Source organism: Orcinus orca, chromosome 12 (genome assembly GCF_937001465.1).
Source record: "Orcinus orca chromosome 12, mOrcOrc1.1, whole genome shotgun sequence".
Lineage (NCBI taxonomy): Eukaryota > Metazoa > Chordata > Mammalia > Artiodactyla > Delphinidae > Orcinus > Orcinus orca.
In genome coordinates, this window is record NC_064570.1 from 71223252 (window position 1) to 71246778 (window position 23527).

General features: G+C 37.0%; 1 protein-coding gene across 1 annotated transcript in view; it reads left to right on the plus strand.

The window, feature by feature from the left end:
* Window positions 1–23527, plus strand: part of ME1 (malic enzyme 1) — a 194963-nt gene that overhangs the window by 94042 nt on the left and 77394 nt on the right. Inside the window, exon 6 of the mRNA XM_004270079.4 lies at window positions 1121–1224. Coding sequence (XP_004270127.1) covers window positions 1121–1224 — 104 coding nt within the window. The remainder of the gene's footprint in view (window positions 1–1120; window positions 1225–23527) is intronic.

The following is a 23527-nucleotide window of genomic DNA, read 5'->3' on the forward strand; positions in this document are numbered from 1 at the left end:
AGTTTGTCTTTGTAATTTCTTTCAGCAGTGTTTTGTGGTTTCCAATATATAGGCCTTCCACATGTTTCGTTAAATTTGTCCCTATGAATTTTATGTTCTGGAATGCTATTGTAAGTGGAGTTGTGTATTTTATTTCATTTTCAACTATTCATTGCTAGTATATAGATATACATTTGATTTGTGTAAATTGACCTTATGTCCTACAATCATGTTAAATTCATGTATTATTTCTAGTGAATTTTTTGATAGATTCCTTAGCATTTCCCATGTACATGGTCATGTGTGTACAGATAGAAACAGTTTACTTCTTCCTTTCCAATCCTTATTCCTGTTTTTTTCTTTTTCTTGCCTAATTTTAATGGCTAGGATCTCTAGTATGCATAGTGTTGAATAGAAGTGATGAGACTAGATATCCTTGTCTTGTTTCCAGTTTTAGGGGAATAGCATTCAGTCTTTCACTGTTAAATATGTTGTTTGTTGTGGGTTTTTCACAGATGCCCTTTATTAGTTTGAGGAATTTCCTTTCTATTCCTAGTTTACTGGGAGCTTTTGTTATAAATGGGTGCATATTACTGTATATAAATTATACCTCAATTAAAAACTGATTTTATTAAAAAATTACCTATTCTAAAGCTTAAACAGAGTAGTGTTGCCTGATATATGTGTATATATATGTGTGTGTGTGTGTGTGTGTGTGTATCAGTTTTAGAAAAAATCTAAGAAAGGAATTGCTATCTTTCCATTTCCTAAGCTAATATGATACTTCAAATCTCAGTATTATTTTTCTATGTGATGAGCTTTGCCTTTTGAATTTTACACAACTGAGAGATTTTAATACCTTTTCTCTCCTCTAGAATAAGACATAAGAATAACAGTAAAAACATAAGAATCTTTTAAATGTTTAGTAATTATATTTCATATTCTTATTTATAAGCACTGTAGCTATATTATATATAAGACTAAATAATAACTCTGTAGGTTAATTCTGAATCAGTATAGCTAGATTTTATTTCCATTTCTATCCTTTTTGTACAGATGAGAAAACTGAGGTTCACTCAGAAAGAGTAAATGACTTGCTTTTAGTTATTTCTATACTTATGGTAACTTTTTTTATAAATAGGAGTTACTTAAAGATCCACTGTACATTGGACTACGGCAGAGAAGGGTGAGAGGTCCTGAATATGATGATTTCTTGGATGAATTCATGGAGGCAGTTTCTTCCAAGTACGTATAATCTTTATCTATTTTTAAGTTAAATTTCAAAAACTTAAAGATCACCTAACATAATAAACTGTAAAAATATCCAAGTATGGTGCAGTATGTTTAACAATTAGAAGTGATTTGAATGAAATATATATATCTCCTCATAACTGTTGCTGGCCAAATGATAATCTCATGTGTCTCCCCTGCCAAAAGTTGTCTCTGTTTCTATCCCTGAAGATACTTTTTTCTTACAAGAATCTTCAGATTCTGTTATTCGGGAGGCATGATTGTGGTGAATGAGGCAGTGGCTAGTGCCTAAATTACCTGAGCAAGCCTTTTCATGGTTATTGGCAGTCTGTACTTTGTTTCTGGCTGCTGATAAAATCTGGTCTTCCGTTATCTTTGTGGGTGAATCTGACTCTTGTGGTAGGAGAAGCAGAGGAAGAAGTGAGCATGAGTTAGTACAATCCACAGGGTCCAGAATGGAGCAAGATCCATGAATCTCTGATTAAATCGACTGTATTTGGTTAAGATGCAGTACAATATTTCACCTGGTCTAGGTAGCATTTAATTGTGGACCCAGGGCTACTGTAAATTTATCCAGTTTTTTTCCTTCAAGGTGGAGACTTCTGCCATAATTTAGTAATAAGTTCTGAGAGAATTTTGTCACACTAACAGTCATCCCATTTGTTTCTGTATAGCCACAGAAACCATGTACTATTTAAAAACAAATCTGTTGCTTTGGTTTTTCATAGAAATGAACTCATCACTAGAATCAATTGTAACTATAGACATACTTCTTGTTTTTTTTTATTACAAGGTTTAATTTTAAGAAGTTGAATTCAACAGCTGAAAATGCTTTCATCAGCTTGCACAGTATTTAGAATATTTTGAATCTCTTATTACCCAAGATTTTGTGCAGAGTATATTTGCCAATTAGTATGGACTACTTTTTTGCCATTAGTATGGACTACTACTGATTTATTTATTGTTATTATTTATTAACTTAAACTTATAATAAACTACACTTACTCATAGAAATAGTTGAGAAACTCTACCGTTTAATTTCAAGATTTCATGGTACAGTTAATTGATAGTAGTTTTTCATGTTTAAATTCCTTACCCTGTAAAATTTATGTAAGTTTTTGAAATTGTGTGTAACTTTATAGGTAGCAACATTAATCAATAGATTGTATAGAGAATACTGCAAGGCTATATGAAAGAAAAGGAAATTCTCAACATATTTGTTTTTATTTTCTGTTTGTGTAAATAAAATCTATCTTTATATCGATAACTTAAATATACTTACAAAGAAGCTGTTAAAACAAGTTATGAGCTTAGCGTGTATGGCCTATATACTTAAATGCTGTTAAATAAAATGAATATTTCCATAATCAATGAAAAGCTTTCCAGATGAAAAGTTAATTTTGAATAAGCTGTGTCAGTCTAGAATCAGAAAAGCTGTTGTTTTTTTTTAAATGTTGAATTGAGAGGTTACCTAGGATCTATAATAAGGAAATGGGGTTTGACAAGAGTCAACAATAATTTAAAATGCAGAGACCACCTGTAAATCAGGAATTATACATCTGGGCTCTTCCCAGAGAAAAATCCCACAGACTTTTCAAAGACACTTCCTGGCAGGACACTACTTTGGGAAAAGTTTTCTAGTAATGAAACCTAGTACTACCAAATTAAATTGGGGAGTAGTCCTGAAGATAAGCCCAAGATCATTTAAAAAGGAAATATAACTTACATTCAAGGTGGAAAATGCCTGTTACAAGTTGGCTTAGCCAGGAATCTGGTTCTGAGATGGAGATATTAAGGAGTATGCTTGGAATCAACCCCTTTGGAGGGGGAGGGGACAGAAAAAAGTGGATAAAAGAGAAGTTGAGCTGCAACGTCGACCGGCCAACAGCCTTGGGACCACCCCTGCATGCTATTTAGACCCTTAAGGAAAAATTAATTTCCATTCCCCACTCCCCGAGCAACATTATGTTGGTTTTATAATTTACTATCTTCTCAGGGCTGGGATGGGGCAGTTGCAACTTCTTCCTCTTGGCTTTCTCTGCAATTACATATCTTACCTCATAGGCCAAAGATTTGTTGTGGCAGTCGCCAAGTATATGTCTATCCTGGTTCTATATTTGGGGACTGTGGAAATCACCACCGCCTGGGTCTGTGGTCCCAGTGGATCCAGTATGAACTAGACCTTGGCCAGGGCACCATTAATTACGGGCCTCCATACGCTTCTAACGTGGAGGGACAGCATATTGATGCTTCAGGTCTCCTGGTATCACTGTCAACTCTGTGCCCTCAAAATGTTTGGGTATTCCCTGTCCCCAGTGCACAGTGGCTTGAATAAAGGGCTATAGGTCCGTTTGGGGAAGGATTGGGGGAATTATTATCTTGTATTCTTTTTTTTTTTTTTGCGGTACGCGGGCCTCTCACTGTTGTGGCCTCTCCCGCTGCGGAGCCCAGGCTCCAGATACGCAGGCTCAGCGGCCATGGCTCATGGGCCCAGCCGCTCCGCGGCATGTGGGATCTTCCTGGACCGGGGCACGAACCCGTGTCCCCTGCATCGGCAGGTGGACTCCCAACCACTGTGCCACCAGGGAAGCCCTGTCTTGTATTCTGGCCATGGTGTTGCAAGATCCTCCCTTCTGGAGACTAGGCTGCTTCTTCCATGAGTGAGTCCAAAAATTAGCGAAGGTTTGGAAACCGAGCATGTGATTGGGACTTCATTGGGGCAGCTACCCTCAGCTTTGTGGTCATACGTCTTTGATTTCTTTTGAATGTACCTATTGAATAGTAGCCTCATTAGCTTCTTACTTTGTCTCTAGGGATGCCATACTCTATGAATTAGGTCAATAACTGTGTGTCAGCACCCCCTGCACACCAACCTTGCCACTCTCAGGATGATTGTACCTACCTGGCTTCTGGTGGCTTCCTGTCCTCATCTGGTTCTATTATCCCCATTGCTGTTAATGAGCCTGGTTCCATAAAAACCTTTCCTCTGTCACTTCTGACCTTCAGAAGAGAGCCACCACGCAGAACCTAGTAATGTAGATGTCTTCTCACTAATACATTCCTCATGGCTTTGGTAAGTGGTGTGTTTTCTGGACCTTCCCAGGCAACATCACCATCCAATGGGGTTCTGGTCTTATGTAGCATGTGCACCCCAGAATGCACTCTCTGAGCCTGTACTCCCCTCTTCTGCCATCTGCCCCCGCATTCTTAGCATTTCAGCATTACATGAGCTGTCACTTGGCCCCTGTTTTTAGGAACCATCCTAGTAGCCAGTTTGTACCGTCTCCTGAGATTCTTGCTGGTTGTAAATCTTGCATCTCAGCACCGTGCCCTCAAATCAATAAACTCTCCCTTATCTCATCTTAAATTCCAGCCCCTTTGATTAAACACCCTCAGAATTTAATCTTAGATGTACTCTCCTTGCTAATGTAAACTTGCTAGATCTTGCAGTTCCTTTCTCAAATAAATAGCCTCTTTCTTTTCCCTTTATCAGGCGTCTTACATCCCAGGTGGGTTATATTGTGATATAACCCTAGTTGTATAGGCCAAAGTTTCTGGAGAGGAGGTGACGGTGGACAGATGGGGGGTTACAGAGGCACAGGTGGTCTTATGGGAGAGAAGCCTCTACCTACATCATCCTGAAAAAAGAAGGGGCAGGCTACTTTTGTGGGTTCAGAAAGTTCTGGGGAATCTGGGAATTCAGGATTTTGGGAGGCATCAAACAAGACATCTCATCCCATGTGGCAGGATCCTATTCTTTTCCAGTCAGGATCCTGACTTAGCACATCTTCTGTGCCTGGAAGTTAGGGAGTTTTTGACTACTCTGACGATTAATCCCTGTTCCTGGCCATTACCTTCCTTTGCCCAAAAGCTGCAAGATCTGAGAGCATTTTTGTATCTACCAGAGAGTTCCTCTGGCTTTCTTGTTGGTGGTTACTTGCCCTTAGCTTTTTTTTTTTCCTTCAAATTTACAAATGCATTCTTTTTTTTTTTTAAAATTCTATTGGAGTATAGTTGATTTACAATGTTCTGTTAGTTTCAGGTGTACAGCAAAGTAAATCAGTTATACATATATTGCCCTTAGCTTTTTATATTCTTTTTCCATTGTCCTTATAGTTTTTATTTCTCCTATGTTTCTCAAACATCATTCTGGCTAAACTGTTCCCCTTCTGCTGGTATACCATCCCAGCCTACCTCTGGTGAGAGCTTTAACAGGTGGATAGCCACCTTGTGCCAGGGGTTCTCTGTGTTCCGCTGGGGTTGGGCTCCTCTTTGCCAGCCAGGCAACTAGTGACCTAGCTCCAAAGCCCCATCTGATCATCTGCTTTCTCAGACCACTCCTGGTACCGTCTGTCACAGATTAGGTTACCTGGGAAACATATTTTGAAACGACCTTTACTATTCAGAGGTTTATAAGAAGTGCCCTACCCTGTGGAAGGGGTACCCAGGCGGCAGGAATGGGCACAGGGAAAAACTGAGCTGGGACGCAGCACAAGACACCTTCCTCTGGCCCCACGGGGAACTCTGCAACTACAGTGGCTTTTCAGAATTGGCCCCAGTTGGGCTGAGATAGCCAAGCCTTTCTATTCCTACATCAGTTAGTCATTGGATGTGTGTCACCCTGAGAAAGAGCGTGACCTATGGTGTAGTGTTCTCTGTAGCTGAGGCAACCCCTGGGCAACAGTGGGGGATCTGAGAGCCATAACACAGTGATATTTAGATTAAGATGAAAACTGAGCAGAAAAAAAGTTTTACGGTTTGTAATAAAGGCAGGTGCTAGAATCTGTAGGATGGACCATATTCCTGATATTCTGTTATAAGTCAGATGATAGACAGATGCTAGCCTCTGCATAGTATCTTTGCTTTGGAAACATTGGCCATTGGAGCAAACCATTGAGTTGCCCCAGGCAACTGTGCCCTAACAGAAGCTAGATCTCTCCAGTAAGAATGTCGTGTCAATCTATTTTTAATTTCTCATTGTTTTGATTCATTCATTCATTTGTTGAAAGCCAGGCACTGTGTTTGGTGCTGGGGGTATGGGGCTGAGTCGGACAAAAATAATCCCTGCCTTTCACATAGCTTCTCTATTAGAGGAGACAGATAATAGACAAGAAAATATAAGCAAATGAAAGAATGAAATTCATAGTGAATGCAATGAAGGAAACAGGCAATTGGACTGAGAATAATAGTGACTTAATTTATATAAATCAGATGAGTGTTATAGATACCAGTTACCTCTTCTATGAAGTCCGTTGTCAAAGCCATGATACTTTTTAGTCATGGTACTTTTGTTGAAAATTAATAGGAGCTCTTTGATTATAGTTAGGTAAATTCATTAACAGTGGAAAACTGAATTCAGAAAGTATTGATTGATTAGCCTGGATACTAAGTAGCAGCTCCAATGGAGTACCACAGGTCTGTTTCCCTAGTATTTGCCTTTTCAACGATTTTACCAGTTGGTCCTAGTAATTCTACATCTGAGAATATAGGTTAAGAAAATAATCCTGAATAAGAAATAATTTCTATGCCCGGATATGTTCACTGAACATTTTTAGTACATGATTTTCTTCCCTCTGCTTCCAGAATAGCACACCCTCCTCGCTTTCCTTCTACCTCACTGGTTGCTCCTTCACACTTCCCTTGGCTTCTTTCTTTTCATTCCCTTGACCTCTATACTTTACCGTACTCCAGGGCTTGGAGCTTTCCTCGTTACTTGGTGACCTCGTCTGGTCATTGATCTTTATATCTGTGACTCCGAAATCTGTGTTTGGAGTCTGTACCTCTCCTCTGAACTCCAGGATCATAGTCTGCTTCCTCCGTGATACAGATCTGCACTAGAAAGAAGGAGCCTTATGGAGCCCGTGGGGAGCTGGACTCCCGACCTCCCACCCACCCCACCCCGCTCCTGCTGCAGTATTTCCCACCCAGTAAGTGACAGCCCATTCTTCCTGTTCCTGAGATGAAAATCACTGGCGTTATCACTCTGTACCATGCTACTTGCAAAACTTGTTAGCTTTAACTTCAAAATGTATCCAGAAGCTAGCCATTGCTCGTTGCCTGTATTGTTACTTCCCTTATCTGAACCTCTTCTCCCTGATTGTTGGTAACAGTCTCCCGGCTAGTTTGAGCTGTTCCTCCCTTGTTGCCCTTTAGTCTGTTCTCAACACAGAAGCTAAAATGATTGTACGTTAGGTAATTTCTCTGCTCAGAACCCTGCAAGGGCTTATCATTTCATGCAGAATAAAAATAAGTCCTTACCATAGCAAAAAAGTCCCTGAACCATCTGATTCCTTGTTTGCTATTTTTCTAATTAAAGCCAGGCATGCTAATGCCTCAGGGCTTGTCATTTCTTCTCCTTGGAATCCTCCCACCCTCACCTTGCCCAGTTTTCCACATGGCTAGCTCTCTCCTCCTTTCAAGAGATATTTAAAATTCCTCAAGGGAGTTCCCTGGCAGTCCAGTGGTTAGAACTCGGCGCTTTCACTGCCGGGGGCCTGAGTTTGATCCGTGGTCAGGGAACTAAGATCTCATGGCGTGGCAAAAAAAAATAATAATAAAATAAAATGAAATACAGTTTCCTCAAATCTCTCTTTCTCAATGAGGTCTTCCTTGAGCAACTTATTTACAATTTTACCCCCAACTCATTTTTCTTCTTCTCTGCATTTATCAGTATCTGACATATATATATTTATTTATGTTCTGCCTACATCCTTATACTGTAAGTTTCATGAGAGCGGGAGTTTACTCTCTCCTTGGCTACCATATTGCTGGTTTCTAAAATATTATCCAGCGTGTGATAAGTACTCAGTAAATATTTGTCAGATGAATGATTGAATTTGATTTGTTTTGTTTATATAGCTTAAAATGATAGGTATGAATGGCAGAACTCTGGTATTTTAAATAATTCCTTCTTTTCATGTGATTTAATTTCAGGAAATATTAAAACTCTTATAATCCTTACATACTGCCAAGTGTATATTAAAATCACTACTTGTAGGCCTCCTTAAATGTTTGTGTTTGTTTCTGCGCTTGTACTTGTAGCCTTTGTTTTCCAGAATCAGTTGCTTCTGAAAGTTAATAAGAAAAGTAGTGGCAGCTTCAGCTTTGCTGTCTAAAATTCTTTATATCAGAATTTCATCGATAGTTATTAACTGAATGAGAAAACAGGCAGTACCTCAAGTGAGCTTTAAAAAGCTAGTATTAAATTTTTTTATGAAAGTAAGAAACTATTCAGCAATGACTGTACTTAATTTTTTTCCTTTCCCTCTTTAAATGATTAAAATTAAAAATCCCTTGGAAGCACTAAGAATGGCAACAAGGATGATTATTATATTTAGACCTCAACCTTGGCAACCATCACAAATTTTATTATGCTGTGTCACGTAACCCTTAAGAGAAATAATTCTAGTTTGAAGCCATTCCATCTGCCATTTGCCACAAGGTGTGGTAGTGGTGTTTTCATACAACGACGCTTTCTTTACTGATTCAGCATTGAACTAAAGCCTTGACTATGTGCCTGAGACAGACCAGACTGTTTAGAGAAGTTATTAATTTGGTCAAAGGTCACATATCAGATTTCAAAGGTATAAGATATATAGCCCCCGATTATCATGGCCAGATTTACTAAATATATTTTTATTATTATTATAATATTCTCTCTTTCTAAAGATGTCATCAGATGTGTAAGTTAATGCGCTCTTCATCCTTACACAGGGCTGCAGTTCAATACTTTCTCCACCATTCTGCGTTAAATCTTTGGCTGCCCCAAAGGGAAGCCAAAGGGAAGGGGCCTTTTTATTGTCCTGCTGTTCTTCTTTCTGCCATTTCTGCTGCAGTTAATTTCATGGCTGACTCTCTGTGCTGCCTTCTTCCACATATTCCAGTCATTGCCTTTTATGCCTGCTCCTTGTTTTAGAAAAATGTGTATATTTATAGCTTAGATGATTTTATCTATAAATCTGTGAGTCCCTTTGGATTCCACCTGTCACTTTGGGCAGCATAATTTACTTTGGTTTTCATAAGAAATGTAATAAAAACATATGACTCTATGGGACACCACTGCTATTCTTCCTTGTGGTCCAAAGGTGATGTAAACCATTTGAAAAAGAAATCAAGTGGAAAGAATGTCTTTCAATATGAGAAAAATCAGCAACCATGTTACTAAGGAACATGACTCAAATCTAATTTATGACTAGATTTTTTTCCATTTTTCCATCCAAAGAAAGATTCGCACTTTAACTATAGCCATATTTTTCTTGGAATGCCAGCTATTTCTGTTTATAACTTTCTCTCTACTTTTTTTTTCAAGTGAATGAAAAAGATAGGTCATGTAAGTATTAAAAATCTATAGGTATACGTTTTGTGTGTGTGTGTGTGTGTGTGTGTGTGTGAATATAAATACATTTATATTCCCTAAAAGATTTAAGGTGGATATATACCTTAGTATTTTAATGTTAGTTTTGCATCTTTGCCGTATTCCCGTCCAGCCTTGGTGGAACCAGTTTGACTTGGAGGAGCAAGTGAAATTTATTATCTTTCTGAACATAGTTTACAACTCTTTTCTTTCAGATGCTTTTCTTTCCTAATCCTAGTTTATTCTAATCATTAATTCTAATTGTATTAATTCCAGCATTCCTTTAATATGGGTGTAAATTTTTTACACTGATTTTGTTCTGATTGTACGAGTCTTATGTACGTATTACTTTATTGTGCCCTATTTTCCTTACTTGAATGTGAGTTTTGTCAGAAAAAGCACTTTATTATCAAGAGATTACTCTCACTGTCCCACGTTATGCTATACTACATAGTGAGAATAAAATAACTCCCGTTGAAAGCATTACTTAAACGTTGAAGCTAACCGTCATCAAACTACTGTGGCACATATCCGAAGGAAAGGTGATTTCCTAACATACACTAGAGAATCATACAATTTTCCAAATAAAGTGGCTCTGCCTGTAGTAAACTAAAGGTTTGAATTTTAATTACAGAGAGACATGTATGTTTTTTTTTTTTTCTTTTTTTTGCGGTACGCGGGTCTCTCACTGTTGTGGCCTCTCCCGTTGTGGAGCACAGGCTCCGGACGCGCAGGCTCAGCGGCCATGGCTCACGGGCCCAGCCGCTCCGCGGCATGTGGGATCTTCCCGGACTGGGGCACGAACCCGTGTCCCCTGCATCGGCAGGCGGACTCCGAAGTGCTGCGCCACCAGGGAAGCCCAGAGACATGTATGTTTTAGATTTTAAATTTTCTCTAAAGAAGCAAAGTATTTTAATAAATTCCTGTTGTATCCATTGTTACCTCTCTTTTTCTCTTTGAATCAGCAAACATTGAGAGCTATATAGAGGCATCCCTTAATATTTTATCTGAGTTTATTAAAGCTAAATGATTGTATTTATTAAAGATAATCATTCTGTTTTGACACTTTTTATACCATGCTTCCTCATTTTCTTCTTTGCCTATTCTCCTGACTTTCATTTAGCTAAGTGAAGCCCAATTTCTTAAAAGCTTGTGTTTCTTGTTGTTTTCCGTCTCTATTACCATATGTAATAAATTAGAAAAAATGAATGAATATATCTGCTCCTTGGCAATATTAAAAAAGGAGACTCACTGTAGATTTCCTTAGTTGTACTCATAGATTAATCTAAAAACAAAAGCAAAAAACCACTACCAGTAGCAATGCCTTTTGGGTCAAAATAAGGTCCTTTGTTATAACCTTCTTTCCTGCCCTCCTTAGTTTATATGTATTTATAAACAAAGATAAAGCAGGTATGCACATATGAAAGCAGTTTAGGTTTGATTGTTAGAAACTATCTGTATGGCTGGGTTTGATGGGGAAATAGTGTAACCGTATTTGAACAAGAGAGAGATAATTTTATTATTGGAAATTAAAGATGCTGAAAGGAAAAGAGGAATTAAGGAAGCAAAGTCAGAAAGTTGGTTGGGGTAAGGTCAGAAATTAAAGGAACTTTTTTGTTCTACTAGGAAATGTGGAATCTAATTTGCAGTGAATGTCGTATCTGGACCTAATGTTATTGCTGATGGTCAGAACGTTTCAGTTAGTAGAAGCCAGAGCCCCTGTGCTGGCCCGTCCTCACCTCCCTGGCTTCCTCTGCCACTCTCTGCCCTGCCTTCCCTGTCACTGGACTCTCAGGGTATATTTTTCCCAATTTGTTCTTGCTCTTCTCTTTCTCTGAAATCTGCTCCCTCCTCTACCCTGAAATCTACTTGGTCAACTTGGTTTCTCAGTATTTGTTGAAATCTTACCTTCTTCTGAGGCTTACCCTGATTCCCCCAGATGATACTGAAACAGCCCCAGCTTCTCACCACCCCTGGCTCTCCTGATACACTTGCTTTGCTTGACTTTTTCTTATGATATAACTTTATATTATTTACAGAGATGATATCACTGTATATAATTCATTTATTACATTTTTTGCTTATTGTGTGTCTCACCCATTAGAATGTATGTTCCCCAAGGACAGGGATCTAGTTTGTTCCTTTTATGAGCAAGTTCCTATATCAATGCCTGGCACAGAACAGATATACGATAAATACTTGTTGAACCGAATTGAACTACACTCAAAGGGAGGCCACACAAGAGAATATGAGTGAATTGGCACAAATCTTTTCTGTTACTAGAAAATTAAATTTTAAACATGCCTTACTTTTGATGAGTTACTAGCATCATTTTCATGTGGAAGGAGAGCCATAAAGATGTTGTGAGTGATGAATACCTGATTTTCTCAGGTCTCATGAAGAGACTGTTTCTTGAGGGACTAAAAATAAGTGCTGAAGTTGGTATGTTACATAAAATAATAACTACATTCAATGTAAGCTGGTAGTAGTTACTTTTTGAGCTGATAGATTTCAAAGTTCTGTTATTTAAAGCTGTAACAAAATTTGTGTAAAATTTGCCCTAATCAAGACATAAGAACAAAATAATCATTCGTATTGCCAAGATGGTTACATTCTGGCTAACTCAATTTTCCATCGCTTGACTGTTTCTTTTATTTCACAAATTATAAAGCAAGCCAGAATTACCATAGCATGCCACAATTTTAATTTAACCATGATGTAGTGATTAATTCTTCAGACTGTTTTTCTTTGTGGTATCCACAGATGGTGACTCATTTATTTTTCATATCTTCAGTCAAAATAATACCACGTCCTGCAGTATATGTGTAAAGACTGCCACATTTGTGCATAGGAAACAAAATAAGCAGCTGTTAAATTTATTGTTAGCCAATATGGTGAGATAGGGACTGTAGAAATTCAAATGGAAAAAAGACTTAATCATTCTGAGCACAGGTTGGAGTGGGGTCGCCTGGGATAGGTTCACAGTCCATTTCTTCAGAGGGCTCACAGGATGAATTTCTTATGTCAGTGAGTTCACCGTAGTTTGGATCTGACTCTCAGCTCACGAAGTTTAGAAACCCGACTACAAAGCCCACATCTCAGGAACATGTGATATGTAAAACCTTGGCTTTGAAAAGTGCGTGGGCAGATGCACTTTAGTATATAGATTTCTGTCTTAAGTGAGAGGGTGGATTATAATTAAACACTCTCTGAAGTGTTCCAACTTTAGGATTTTATTAAAGAACTAAAGAAGCTGTATATTGGTTCACAATTCAGGGCTGATCTGTAGCCTAAAACTTAGTGAGTCAGTTGAAAATGTTGATCACATCATATAATTATACTTGACCCAGAGGAATAAGCTCATTCAATGTTTTAAACTGCTTTGTTTTGCATAGACTTTAGCTTTTCCTTGCTGCCCAAAGATTATTTTAGCAGGAGCTCAAGAGACAGTTGGCAAAGGGATTCATTCAAGAGAAAAAAATTTCACAAAAGGTTTTTTATTTGCATTGCATTATTTTCTCTGTGCTGCCTATTAAATCGTATAGTAAGCTTCAAAGCAAGTTCATGGTAAGAATTACTTTCACAATAAAAAATGGTACAGAGAACTAAAACCTGTTGAATTAACTGTGTGAATATTAAAAATGAGACTTGGGCTTACATAAGCCATTTATGCTAATCAACTAGACCAGTTCTTGACTTTCTCTCTCTCTCTGTTTTTAAAACATCTATATCAGCACCATCTGATTATACCCTGAAAAAGAGACAAATAATTCCTTCTTGAGTAATTCGTTATATCCCATCTGATTATATCCCAAAGCAGAGACAAATAATTTCCTCTTCTTGAGTATCTTCTTTGACCCCCCCCAGTGTTTTCCTGTGCATTTAACTCAAGGACAGGTCCATTACTAAATCTGTCCGACATTTCCTCTCTTATATCCTTGATCCATGCGCTGACTCCATTTGCATCACTGTAACCCACCTTCCGTAGACCTTGACCACTTTCTATCTTTATCACCGTATAGAACCCTCTGGTAACTTTGGTGTCATAGTAATAAGTCTTCATGCACTTATCTTTACCCCTTTATTAACTCTTTTCACCCTCCACATATAAATCCCTTTCTGATGTGGTCCTCGCACTTGGTCTTTCTCTCTTGCCACCTGCCACCCTATGTGTATCCTTTGTACCATTCATGAAGAGCTAGTTTTAGTTGCCTTTACGTGTACCTGTCTGTCACACCTCTGTCTTTGTACATAATGCTCCTTCTTGCCTCAGTGCTTTTGATTATTTAATTCTTGCTTGTCTTTTATAAATCAGCTTAAATCTGTAGACTATCCTAGTCTAGATAATAGAGGCTTCCTAGATGGTTCCTTAGCATGGATATATCCTAATGGCATGTATCACACTGAGTTGTAATTACGTTTATTCATCTGAGTTAGCATTAAGTCTTGGAAATACTGGAGGTCAAGGACTGGGTCTTTTTTTCTTTTCCTTTATAATACCTGTCGTAATATGTAAGAGGTGCTCAAAAATGGTTATTGAATGAGGGCTGAGGTGAAATCTTACACCTCAGAGATGTTGTATCTGAAGATTGTATATAACTTTAAGGAAAAGTATATTGGATGATTACCTGAAATTTGTTTTAAATTCCATAAAGAAATAGTGTTTCCACTCCCTATGGCTTTATAGTGTAAAACTAACAACTCTATAGATGAGCAAAACATCCATAGAGTGATTTATATTTGTTCATTGTTTCTGGACACACTTTAGTATTTTATATGCATTTCAAGGGTAAAAGGATTTTTACACATAGGAGGTAAAAGTTTAGCCTTATTTATGTCCCATACTTCTTATGATTTAACCTGCAAGCATTTATGTTGTTTTCTGGTTACAAATGGCTAAGGATATAAACAACTAATAATTCTAACCATTTTTAGTTTTACTAACTAAACTCTAGATTACTCTACATTTGGATTACTCCAGATCTATAGTAGAATTTACAACTGTTGAAAATCATGTGTGCACAGGGAGTATATAAAGAGATGCTACAAGTTAATGCAAGAGAATAATTAAAACACTTAGTTCATTTTAATGGTATTTGTGATAAAAGTGACCCTGGAGAATTTGTATGGTAGAGATGGACTTTGTTTTTTGTTTGTTTTTTGTTCTTTTTAAAATTGCTTTGAAAGGTTTCACACTCCAGATTTTCTACTACAATTCTTTATTATTATTTTTTTGGGGGCACGCTGTGCAGGATCTTAGTTCCCCGACCAGGGACTGAACCTGGGCCCTGGCAGTGAAAGCGCCAAGTCCTAACCACTGGACCACCAGGGAATTCCCTAGAGGTGGTCTTTGTAAATACCTAGAATGAGGGCAAGTGCAGTGAAACAAGGGACCCAGCAGCAGGCCCAGCATGACAGCCCCTTCCTCTCTCTTATCTCAGCCCCGCCCCAGCCCACATATATACAGGGTTGATTTTCCAGGCAAAATTCATTTCTGTTCAGTTTATTTTAGAAAACATTTCTTGTCCAGGTTAAAATGCTAGGCACTAAATCTTCGCTTTCAGCAAAACATACCTAAATAAAATGTTGCCCATAAGAAGTTGTTAGTGTTTGAGTCTCTTCATATGAAGTATCTAAAGTAGTCAAGATCATAGGAACAGAAAGTGGAAAGGAGGATGCCAAGGGCTGGGGAAAGAGGAGAGGAGGAATTAGTGTCTAAAGCTTATAGTGTTTTGCAAGATTAAAAAGTTTCTAGAGATCTGTTGCATAGCACTGTGCATATACTTAACTTATTGAACTGTTCAATTAAAAATGGTTAAGATGGTAAATTTAATGTTAGGTGTTTTTTACCACAATAAAAAGAAATTGTTAGTAAAGTTTTTATAGCTGAAAAATGTAAGTGAAAAAGTTTTTTAAAGATTAGTAAAATATCATTTAGTGTTAGAGACTAAAATATTTTATTATTTTTATGGTAAAGGAAATTTACAGTCCACGTAAAGTGCTTGGAATAGTAAAAGCTCAATAATGTTGTAATTGAATACAGTAACTTTCACTTTTCAATTCAATTTGATGCAATTTGATGTTAATTCATTTTAAACTGCTTTTAATGACAGGATACTGGCATTCTAACTCAAAATGATCTGATATATTTCTGGTAAAGGGCTATGTATATAGACAGAGAGAACACCTTGAGGCTAAAAGGAAACTTTTAATATAAATATACATTTTTCGGGATAGTTTATGCTTTGTGAATTTCCCCGGAATAGCTACTCTGCTCCTCTGTTTATCACTTGTTTATATTTTTCTCCTAAATGTTATAAAATACAAAAGAATTTGCTTTTAATATACCTTTTACATACTACTGAACATTCAAAAATATTAGGTATTAAAAGGCATATTTTGAAATTAACACATTATAAATCAACTATACTCCAATAAAATTTTTTTTTAAAAGGCATATTTTCTTCTAACTTAGAAATGATCAGAAGGTAACTTGATTTGAAAGCATCGTTTGTTTTGTTGATATTTAAAACTATCTATTTAAATATAAGAATGAATACTTTAAAAATACTTAATTTTATTTTTGGCTGCGTCGGGTCTTGGTCGCAGCACGCAGGATCCTCTTTGACATGTGGGATCTTGCGTTGAGGCGCGCGGGCTTCTCTCTAGCTATGTTACGCGGGCTCCAGAGGGCATGAGCTCTGTAGTTTGTGGCACATGGGCTCTCTAGTTGAGGCGCATGGGCTTAGTTGCCCCATGGCATGTGGGATCTTAGTTTCCCAACCAGGGATCGAACCTGTGTCCCCTGCACTGGAAGGTGGATTCTTAACCACTGGACCACCAGGGAAGTCCCAAGGATGAGTACTTGATATGCATTCAAATATTATCATGGACTAGAATCTTCAAAAGTTAAAGAATGACTTTTACTGGTGCCATTGAGAGAGAACAAAGATTAAAAATTAAGGAATCATAATTTCATCTTATTTTGGTTATGACACATCAAGAAAACCACCAGATGTCTTCCATCATTATTAATAAAAATAATAACAACAACAGCTAATATATTTTTAGGGTATATTCCAGCCTCTGTTCTCAGTGCTTTAACATTTTTTTTTTTTTTTTGTCTGCATGCTGGATCTTAGTACCCTGACCAGGGATTGAACCTGTTGCCCCCTGCAGTGGAAGTACAGAGTCCTAACCACTGGACCACCAGGGAATTCCCACTACTTTTACATTCTTTTAATCCTCAAAACAGCCCTATTCTTACAATCATTTATCCCCATTTTTCTGATAAGAAAACAGAGGCACAGAGAGATTGAGTAAATTTCTATAGCTACCCAACTGGAAGGTGACAGGGCTGAGATTCAAATCCAGACAGTCTGGCTCCAGAGCCCATGCTCTTAATCAGTGGGCTTCATTCCTCTCTGATTTAAAGGAATGTTGTCCAAATATGTCAAGTGCAAATAACGTGGCATCTGTAGTCCATTCTGAGTTCAGACATCTTATAAATGCAGCTTTTGGTATAATGGTGAAAATAGAAATCACAGTAACTCTAAGATCTAGGCTGAATGTTAAACATGTGGCCACGAAGATAAGCAGGGCCCTAACAACTGTGGTAAAACAGTTACGGAAAAGTAGGTGATTTTGTTTGAAAACTATGCATTTTCCTAGTTCCCCAAACATGATGACTTCCTTAAACATACGGAATAGTTTAATGATATTTTGTGACATTTGAATTATAAACAAATAGGAAATTTGTGTGAATGCAGTAGAATTCCCTGGGAATTCCAAATCTTGCTATTTCTTATGCACTTCAGACATATTCGCACCTTGGATTCTTCGCTTTTGCTGTTCTCTTGAACCTCCAGGCCTTTCTCTCGCCCTTTCTGTCTCCTCCAAGTCTTTACTCACTTGTCACCTTCTCAGTGAAGTTTGCCCTGTATCATTCTGTTTTAAATTGCAACCCCCCACCCCTCCCACCCCACACTGGCTGGCTTTCTCTCCTTTCTCTGCTTTATTGTAGAGCTGCTTGTCACCTTATAACATGTTGTTTAATTTACTTATTCTTATTTATTATCTGTCTCCTGTAAATACAGTGTAAACTCTATGAGAGCGAGGAGTTTTGTCTAATTTGGTTTACTGCTGTGTCCCCAGAGCCTGACTCCTAGGAAACACTCAGTAAATGTTTGTTGAATGCATTCAATTTATCTGTGGTTTCTAAATAATTCACATTAAGATTTAGCTGGTAGTTAACAAGAATGAAAGCTTTCATCTTTTTTTTTTTTTTTGCGGTACGCGGGCCTCTCACTGTTGTGGCCTCTCCCGTTGCGGAGCACAGGCTCCGGACGCGCAGGCTCAGCGGCCATGGCTCACGGGCCCAGCCGCTCCGCGGCATGTCGGATCTTCCCGGACCGGGGCACAAACCCGTGTCCCCTGCATCGGCAGGCGGACTCTCAACCACTGTGCCACCAGGGAAGCCAAAGCTTTCATCTTTTTGTTGCAGGTGAAAGAACAAAATGGAAGAAACCCATCCACGTGGTTTTGAATGGTCCCTAACACATAAGAAGTTTTCAATAACTGTTAAATACATGTTATACTTTAGTGGTTTAGCTTGTTGTATTAGTCAGTTTTATAATATATTATACTTCCATTCCCAGTTTTTCATTCTTAACATTCTAATGTTAAGAAAAGACAAAACAAGCAACTATATCCCACAGTTATGCATATTAAATTAAATAGATTTATTCTGAAATTACATTCTGCTTTATAAGATTTCTTTCTTTTTTTTTTCCCTGTAACAGCTCCTTTACTTTGCAGTGAAAATTGATTTGTATATTTTTTGCCTCTGAGTCCTTGTACGATTTTTTTTTTAATTCAAACAGAAAGTCACAAAAATTATAATCATCCTCATCAGTTCACTCAGTTACATGTAATTAATTTTTTTATCTTGATCTTTTGTTAGCACTTTTATGAATTCATCAGTTTTCCATTAGAGTTCTGAAAATGCTTATTCATTCAGTTCAGCAGTATAGTCAGTTACCAGAAACCTGTACTGCTTTATTTCATCCAGCTAAAAGCTCTGTAAGTCATCACATTTCTATTGCCTTTTGGTCCTAAAATTAATCTTAATTTCGGTTGATATATATATGTCACCGTGACAAGAATCTATGCATTATTTTTGTAAAAACTGAAAAAGAATGTCAGTCATATCTTATTTTTCTTTAGAATCACTTCATACCCCTACCATGCATTGGTTGTCATTAAATGTTGATTTACAACTATGTATTATTATTCAACGAGCAAGAAAATCATTGATTGTTTGGAATTTTAAATGTTGGAATGCCAGCCTGGAGAGGTAAAGAATTTTCCCAGGCATCTTTGGAATAGAAAGCCATTTCAATTTGATTGGTTTTAGCAAAATAATGCTGTATGTAGGAAGCATGCCATGGCCAAATAGGACTTAATATGAACTGCAGTATGGGTCCAAAGTCAAACCAGTATTTTCATGGTTGTCTAAGTTAAACTTTTTCTCTAGGTAAGCTATGTTGATACATTGAAAAGTAAATAAATGTTAGTGAGGCTAAAGGAAAAACCAAAATCAAACATTGTTGACTAGTACACAGTGAGAGAAATTAGCTCAGTCTTCCTCAGCTATCCCCCATCATGCCAAAGATTTCTGTGAACATAGTCAAAGGAAATATTTAGGGTACCTTGAATTATCTATTTATTCAGCAAACACATCAAGCACTTATATGTGCCAAGTATTTCTTTTGCTAAATTCTCTTAAGGAAATCAGTGTGGTTGGGGAGAGAGATAAGTGAACAGACATTTTCAATAAGCCCTGTAGTAGAAATGACTTGAGTATCGTAAGAGAATATAGGAAACAGTGTACCTAATAAATAATATAGGGGAGAGGAGTTGTCAGAGAAGACCTGTCCCACTTGTCTCTTCTGGCTTTTGTAGAAAGAATAGTTTAGTATTCACTGTTCTTTTTCTCAAGTGCCAAACTATGTGAAATTAAAATTAGGGGCAGATTTGCTCACTTTGTTCCTTTTGATTCACCATCATCCCTTGATATTTTGAAAAAGTTATATTAAGTTTCTACGAAATTGGCTTTAGTCATGGGGTAAGGCTGCCTAAATCTGCGTATGTATCTAGAAAGCTTTCAAAGTGTTTTTTCACAAATGAGCGTTTTGTGTTTAAAGACGTAGACACCCGGCCTCAACACCTTTTAATGTGCCAGATGTAAGATCTTTTCCAGGCATACTCTTAAATACTTCTGCAAAGTTAGATTTCAGAAATGCAAACCAATACTGGAGACTTCATTTTATTTGTGAGATGGTTGTTAAAGCAAGTTGACAAATAATATTTTAAAAATATTGCTTCTCAGCAGGTATCAAATGTTCTTCCTTTTAACATCAGTTCATTTATTCATTCAATAAATAATGTGTATTTGCTGTATGCCATGTGTTGTTCTAGATACTGGTGATATATTTTTATTACTAGTATTATCAGACTCTCCCTCAGAGTTGTTATATCAACTAGTACACACTTATATGTTCCTGGTGAGGCAAGGGTTATAAAAATTCTGTCACACTTCCAGGTCTTTATCCAATGTGATTGCTGGATCAGTTCTTTCATTATTGTGGACAGCTTTTTCTGTTTGTTTGTTGAACTTATTCACCATCTTGCCAAAACATGAGCATCAAAAAGATAGAGCAACTGGAGGAGCCAAAACCTGAAATACATAGAGCTCCAAGAGACACATCTAATATACTACAAGTAAAGGAAGGCCAAGGAGTTAATTAGTATACAAAGAAACAAGTACTGACATAACATTCATTTTCTCTCTTCTATTAGTGTATCAATTATACTTCTTTTAAAAAATTTTAGTGGTTGCCCCAGGATTTGTAATACACATTTGAAACTACTACAAGTCCACTTTCAAGAAACTGTATCACATCATGGGTAGTGTAGGTAGCTTATAACAGAATATTCCCAGTTCTCCCCCCATCCCTTATAACATCACTGTCATTTATTTCACTTGTCTGTAAACTCTAGTCACCAAATACATTGTTACCATTATTATTTTGAACAAACTGTTATCTATTAGATCAATTAAGATAATGAAAAGAGATTTTATTTTATCTTCACTTATTTCTTCTCTGGAGCTCTTTCTTTATGTAGATCTGAATTCCTGACCTACATCATTTTCCTTCTTTCTGAAGAACTTCTTTTTACATTTCTTGGAAGGCAAATCTACTGGAGATAAATTCCTTCAATTTTTGTCTGAGAAAGTCTTTATTTCTCCTTCTCTTCTGAAGGATAATTTTGCAGGTTAAAGATTGCTAGGTTGGTGTGTTTTTTCTTTCAACACTTTAAATATTTCACTTTATTCTTGCTTGCATTGTTTCTGGAGAGAAATCTGATGCAATCCTTAACTTTCTTTGTCTATAGGTAAGGTATTTTCTCCCCTCTGGCTTCTTTCAAAGTTTTCTCTTTGATTTTCTGTAGCTTCCATATGGTATACTGAAGTATAGATTTTTGGGGGTATTTATCCTGCCTGGTGTTCCCTGAATTTCCTGGATCTGTGGTTTGGTGTCTGTCATTAATTTTGTAAAATTTTTGGCCGTTATTACTTCAAATATTTCCTCTCTTCCATTCTTCTCCTTCTGGAATATCCGTTACGGACATGTTATAGCTTTTCTAATTGTCCCACACTTCTTTCTTTTTTTTAAAATTATATTCCACCAGTTTGCTATCTTTGGTGTAAAAGTGTCCCTATTTTCTTTCTTTTTTATTATTTTTTCTTATTCAAACAGAAAGTCACAAAAATTATAATCATCCTCATCAGTTCACTCAGTCCCATGTAATTAATTTTTTTTCATCTTGATCTTTTGTTAGTATTTTTATGAATTCATTAGTTTTCCATTAGAGTTCTGAAAATACTTATTCATTCAGTTCAGCAGTGTAGTCAGTAACCAGAAACCTGTACTTGTCAGAGTCTTATCCATGAATTCCTTGAAGATGAAACCCTTTTATAGGAATATTTTTGCAGAAGCATCACAGTACACCCAGAACTATCAGTAAATGACAAAAGACTTAAAAATGACCACTAAGTTAAAGATTTGATGAAAGTTCATAATAACAAAGTTGACAAGGAAATTTAGTTATTTCTGAGATGTACATTTTAAAATAATAATTAGAATTATGACTTATAACATATACCAGAACATATAAGATTTTTAGGAATTTCATGTAATGTCTGAAACATTTATATTAACATACTTCCATACAAATAACCCAAAGGTTTAGTATTAGTTTTTTATTTTTTGAATTTTATTTTCTTATACAGCAGGTTCTTATTAGTCATCAGTTTTATACACATCAATGTATACATGTCAGTCCCAATTGCGCATTTCATCACACCACCATCCCCACCCCCCTGTGGCTTTCCCCCCTTGGTGTCCATACGTTTGTTCTCTACCTCTGTTTCTCAACTTCTGTCCTGCAAACAGGTTCATCTGTACCATTTTTCTAGGTTCCAAATACATGTGTTAATATGCGATATTTGTTTTTCTCTTTCTGACTTACTTCACTCTGTATGACAGTCTGTAGATCCATCCACGTCTCAACAAATGACCCAGTTTCATTCCTTTTTATGGCTGAGTAATATTCCATTGTATATATGTACCACAACTTCTTTATCCATTCGTCTGTCAATGGGCATTTAGGTTGCTTCCATGACCTGGCTATTGTAAATAGTGCTGCAGTGAACACTGGGGTGCATGTGTCTTTTTAAATTATGGTTTTCTCTGGGTATATGCCCAGTAGGGATTGCTGGATCATAATGGTAATTCTGTTTTTAGTTTTTTAAGGAACCTCCATACTGTTCTCCATAGTGGCTGTATCAATTGACATTCCCACCAACAGTGCAAGAGGTTTCCCTTTTCTCCACACCCTTGCCAGCATTTGTTGTTTGTAGATTTTCTGATGATGCCCATTCTAGCTGGTGTGAGGTGATACCTCATTGTAGTTTTGATTTGCATTTCTCAAATAATTAGCGATGTTGAGTAGCTTTTCATGTGCTTCTTGGCCATCTGTATGTCTTCTTTGGAAAAATGTCTGTTTAGGTCTTCTGTCCATTTTTGGATTGGGTTGTTGGTTTAGTTAATATTGAGCTGCATGAGCTGTTTATATATTTTGGAGATTAATCCTTTGTCCATTGATTCGTTTGCAAATATTTTCTCCCATTCTGAGGGTTGTCTTTTGGTCTTGTTTATGGTTTCCTTTGCTGTGCAAAAGCTTTGAAGTTTCATTAGGTCCCATTTGTTTATTTTTGTTTTTATTTTCATTACTCTAGGAGGTGGATCAAAAAACATCTTGCTGTGATTTATGTCAAAGAGTGTTCTTCCTATGTTTTCCTCTAAGAGTTTTAGAGTGCCCAGTCTTACATTTAGGTCTTGAATCCATTTTGAGTTTATTTTTGTGTGTGGTGTTAGGGAGTATTCTAATTTCATTCTTTTACATGTGGCTGTCCAGTTTTCCCAGCACCACTTATTGAAGAGACTGTGTTTTCTCCATTGTATATCCTTCCCTCCTTTGTCATAGATTAGTTGACCATAGGTACATGGGTTTATCTCTGGGCTTTCTATCCTGTTCCATTGATCTATATTTCTGTTTTTGTGCCAGTACCATATTGTCTTGATGACTGTAGCTTTGTAGTATAGTCTGAAGTCAGGGAGCCTGATTCCTCCTGGTCCATTTTTTTCCCTCAAGACTGCTTTGGCTATTCGAGGTCTTTTGTGTCTCCATACAAATTTTAAGATTTTTGGTTCTAGTTCCGTAAAAAATGCCATTGGTAATTTGATAGGGATTGCATTGAATTTGTATATTCCTTTGGGTAGTATAGTCATTTTCACAATGTTGGTTCTTCCAATCCAA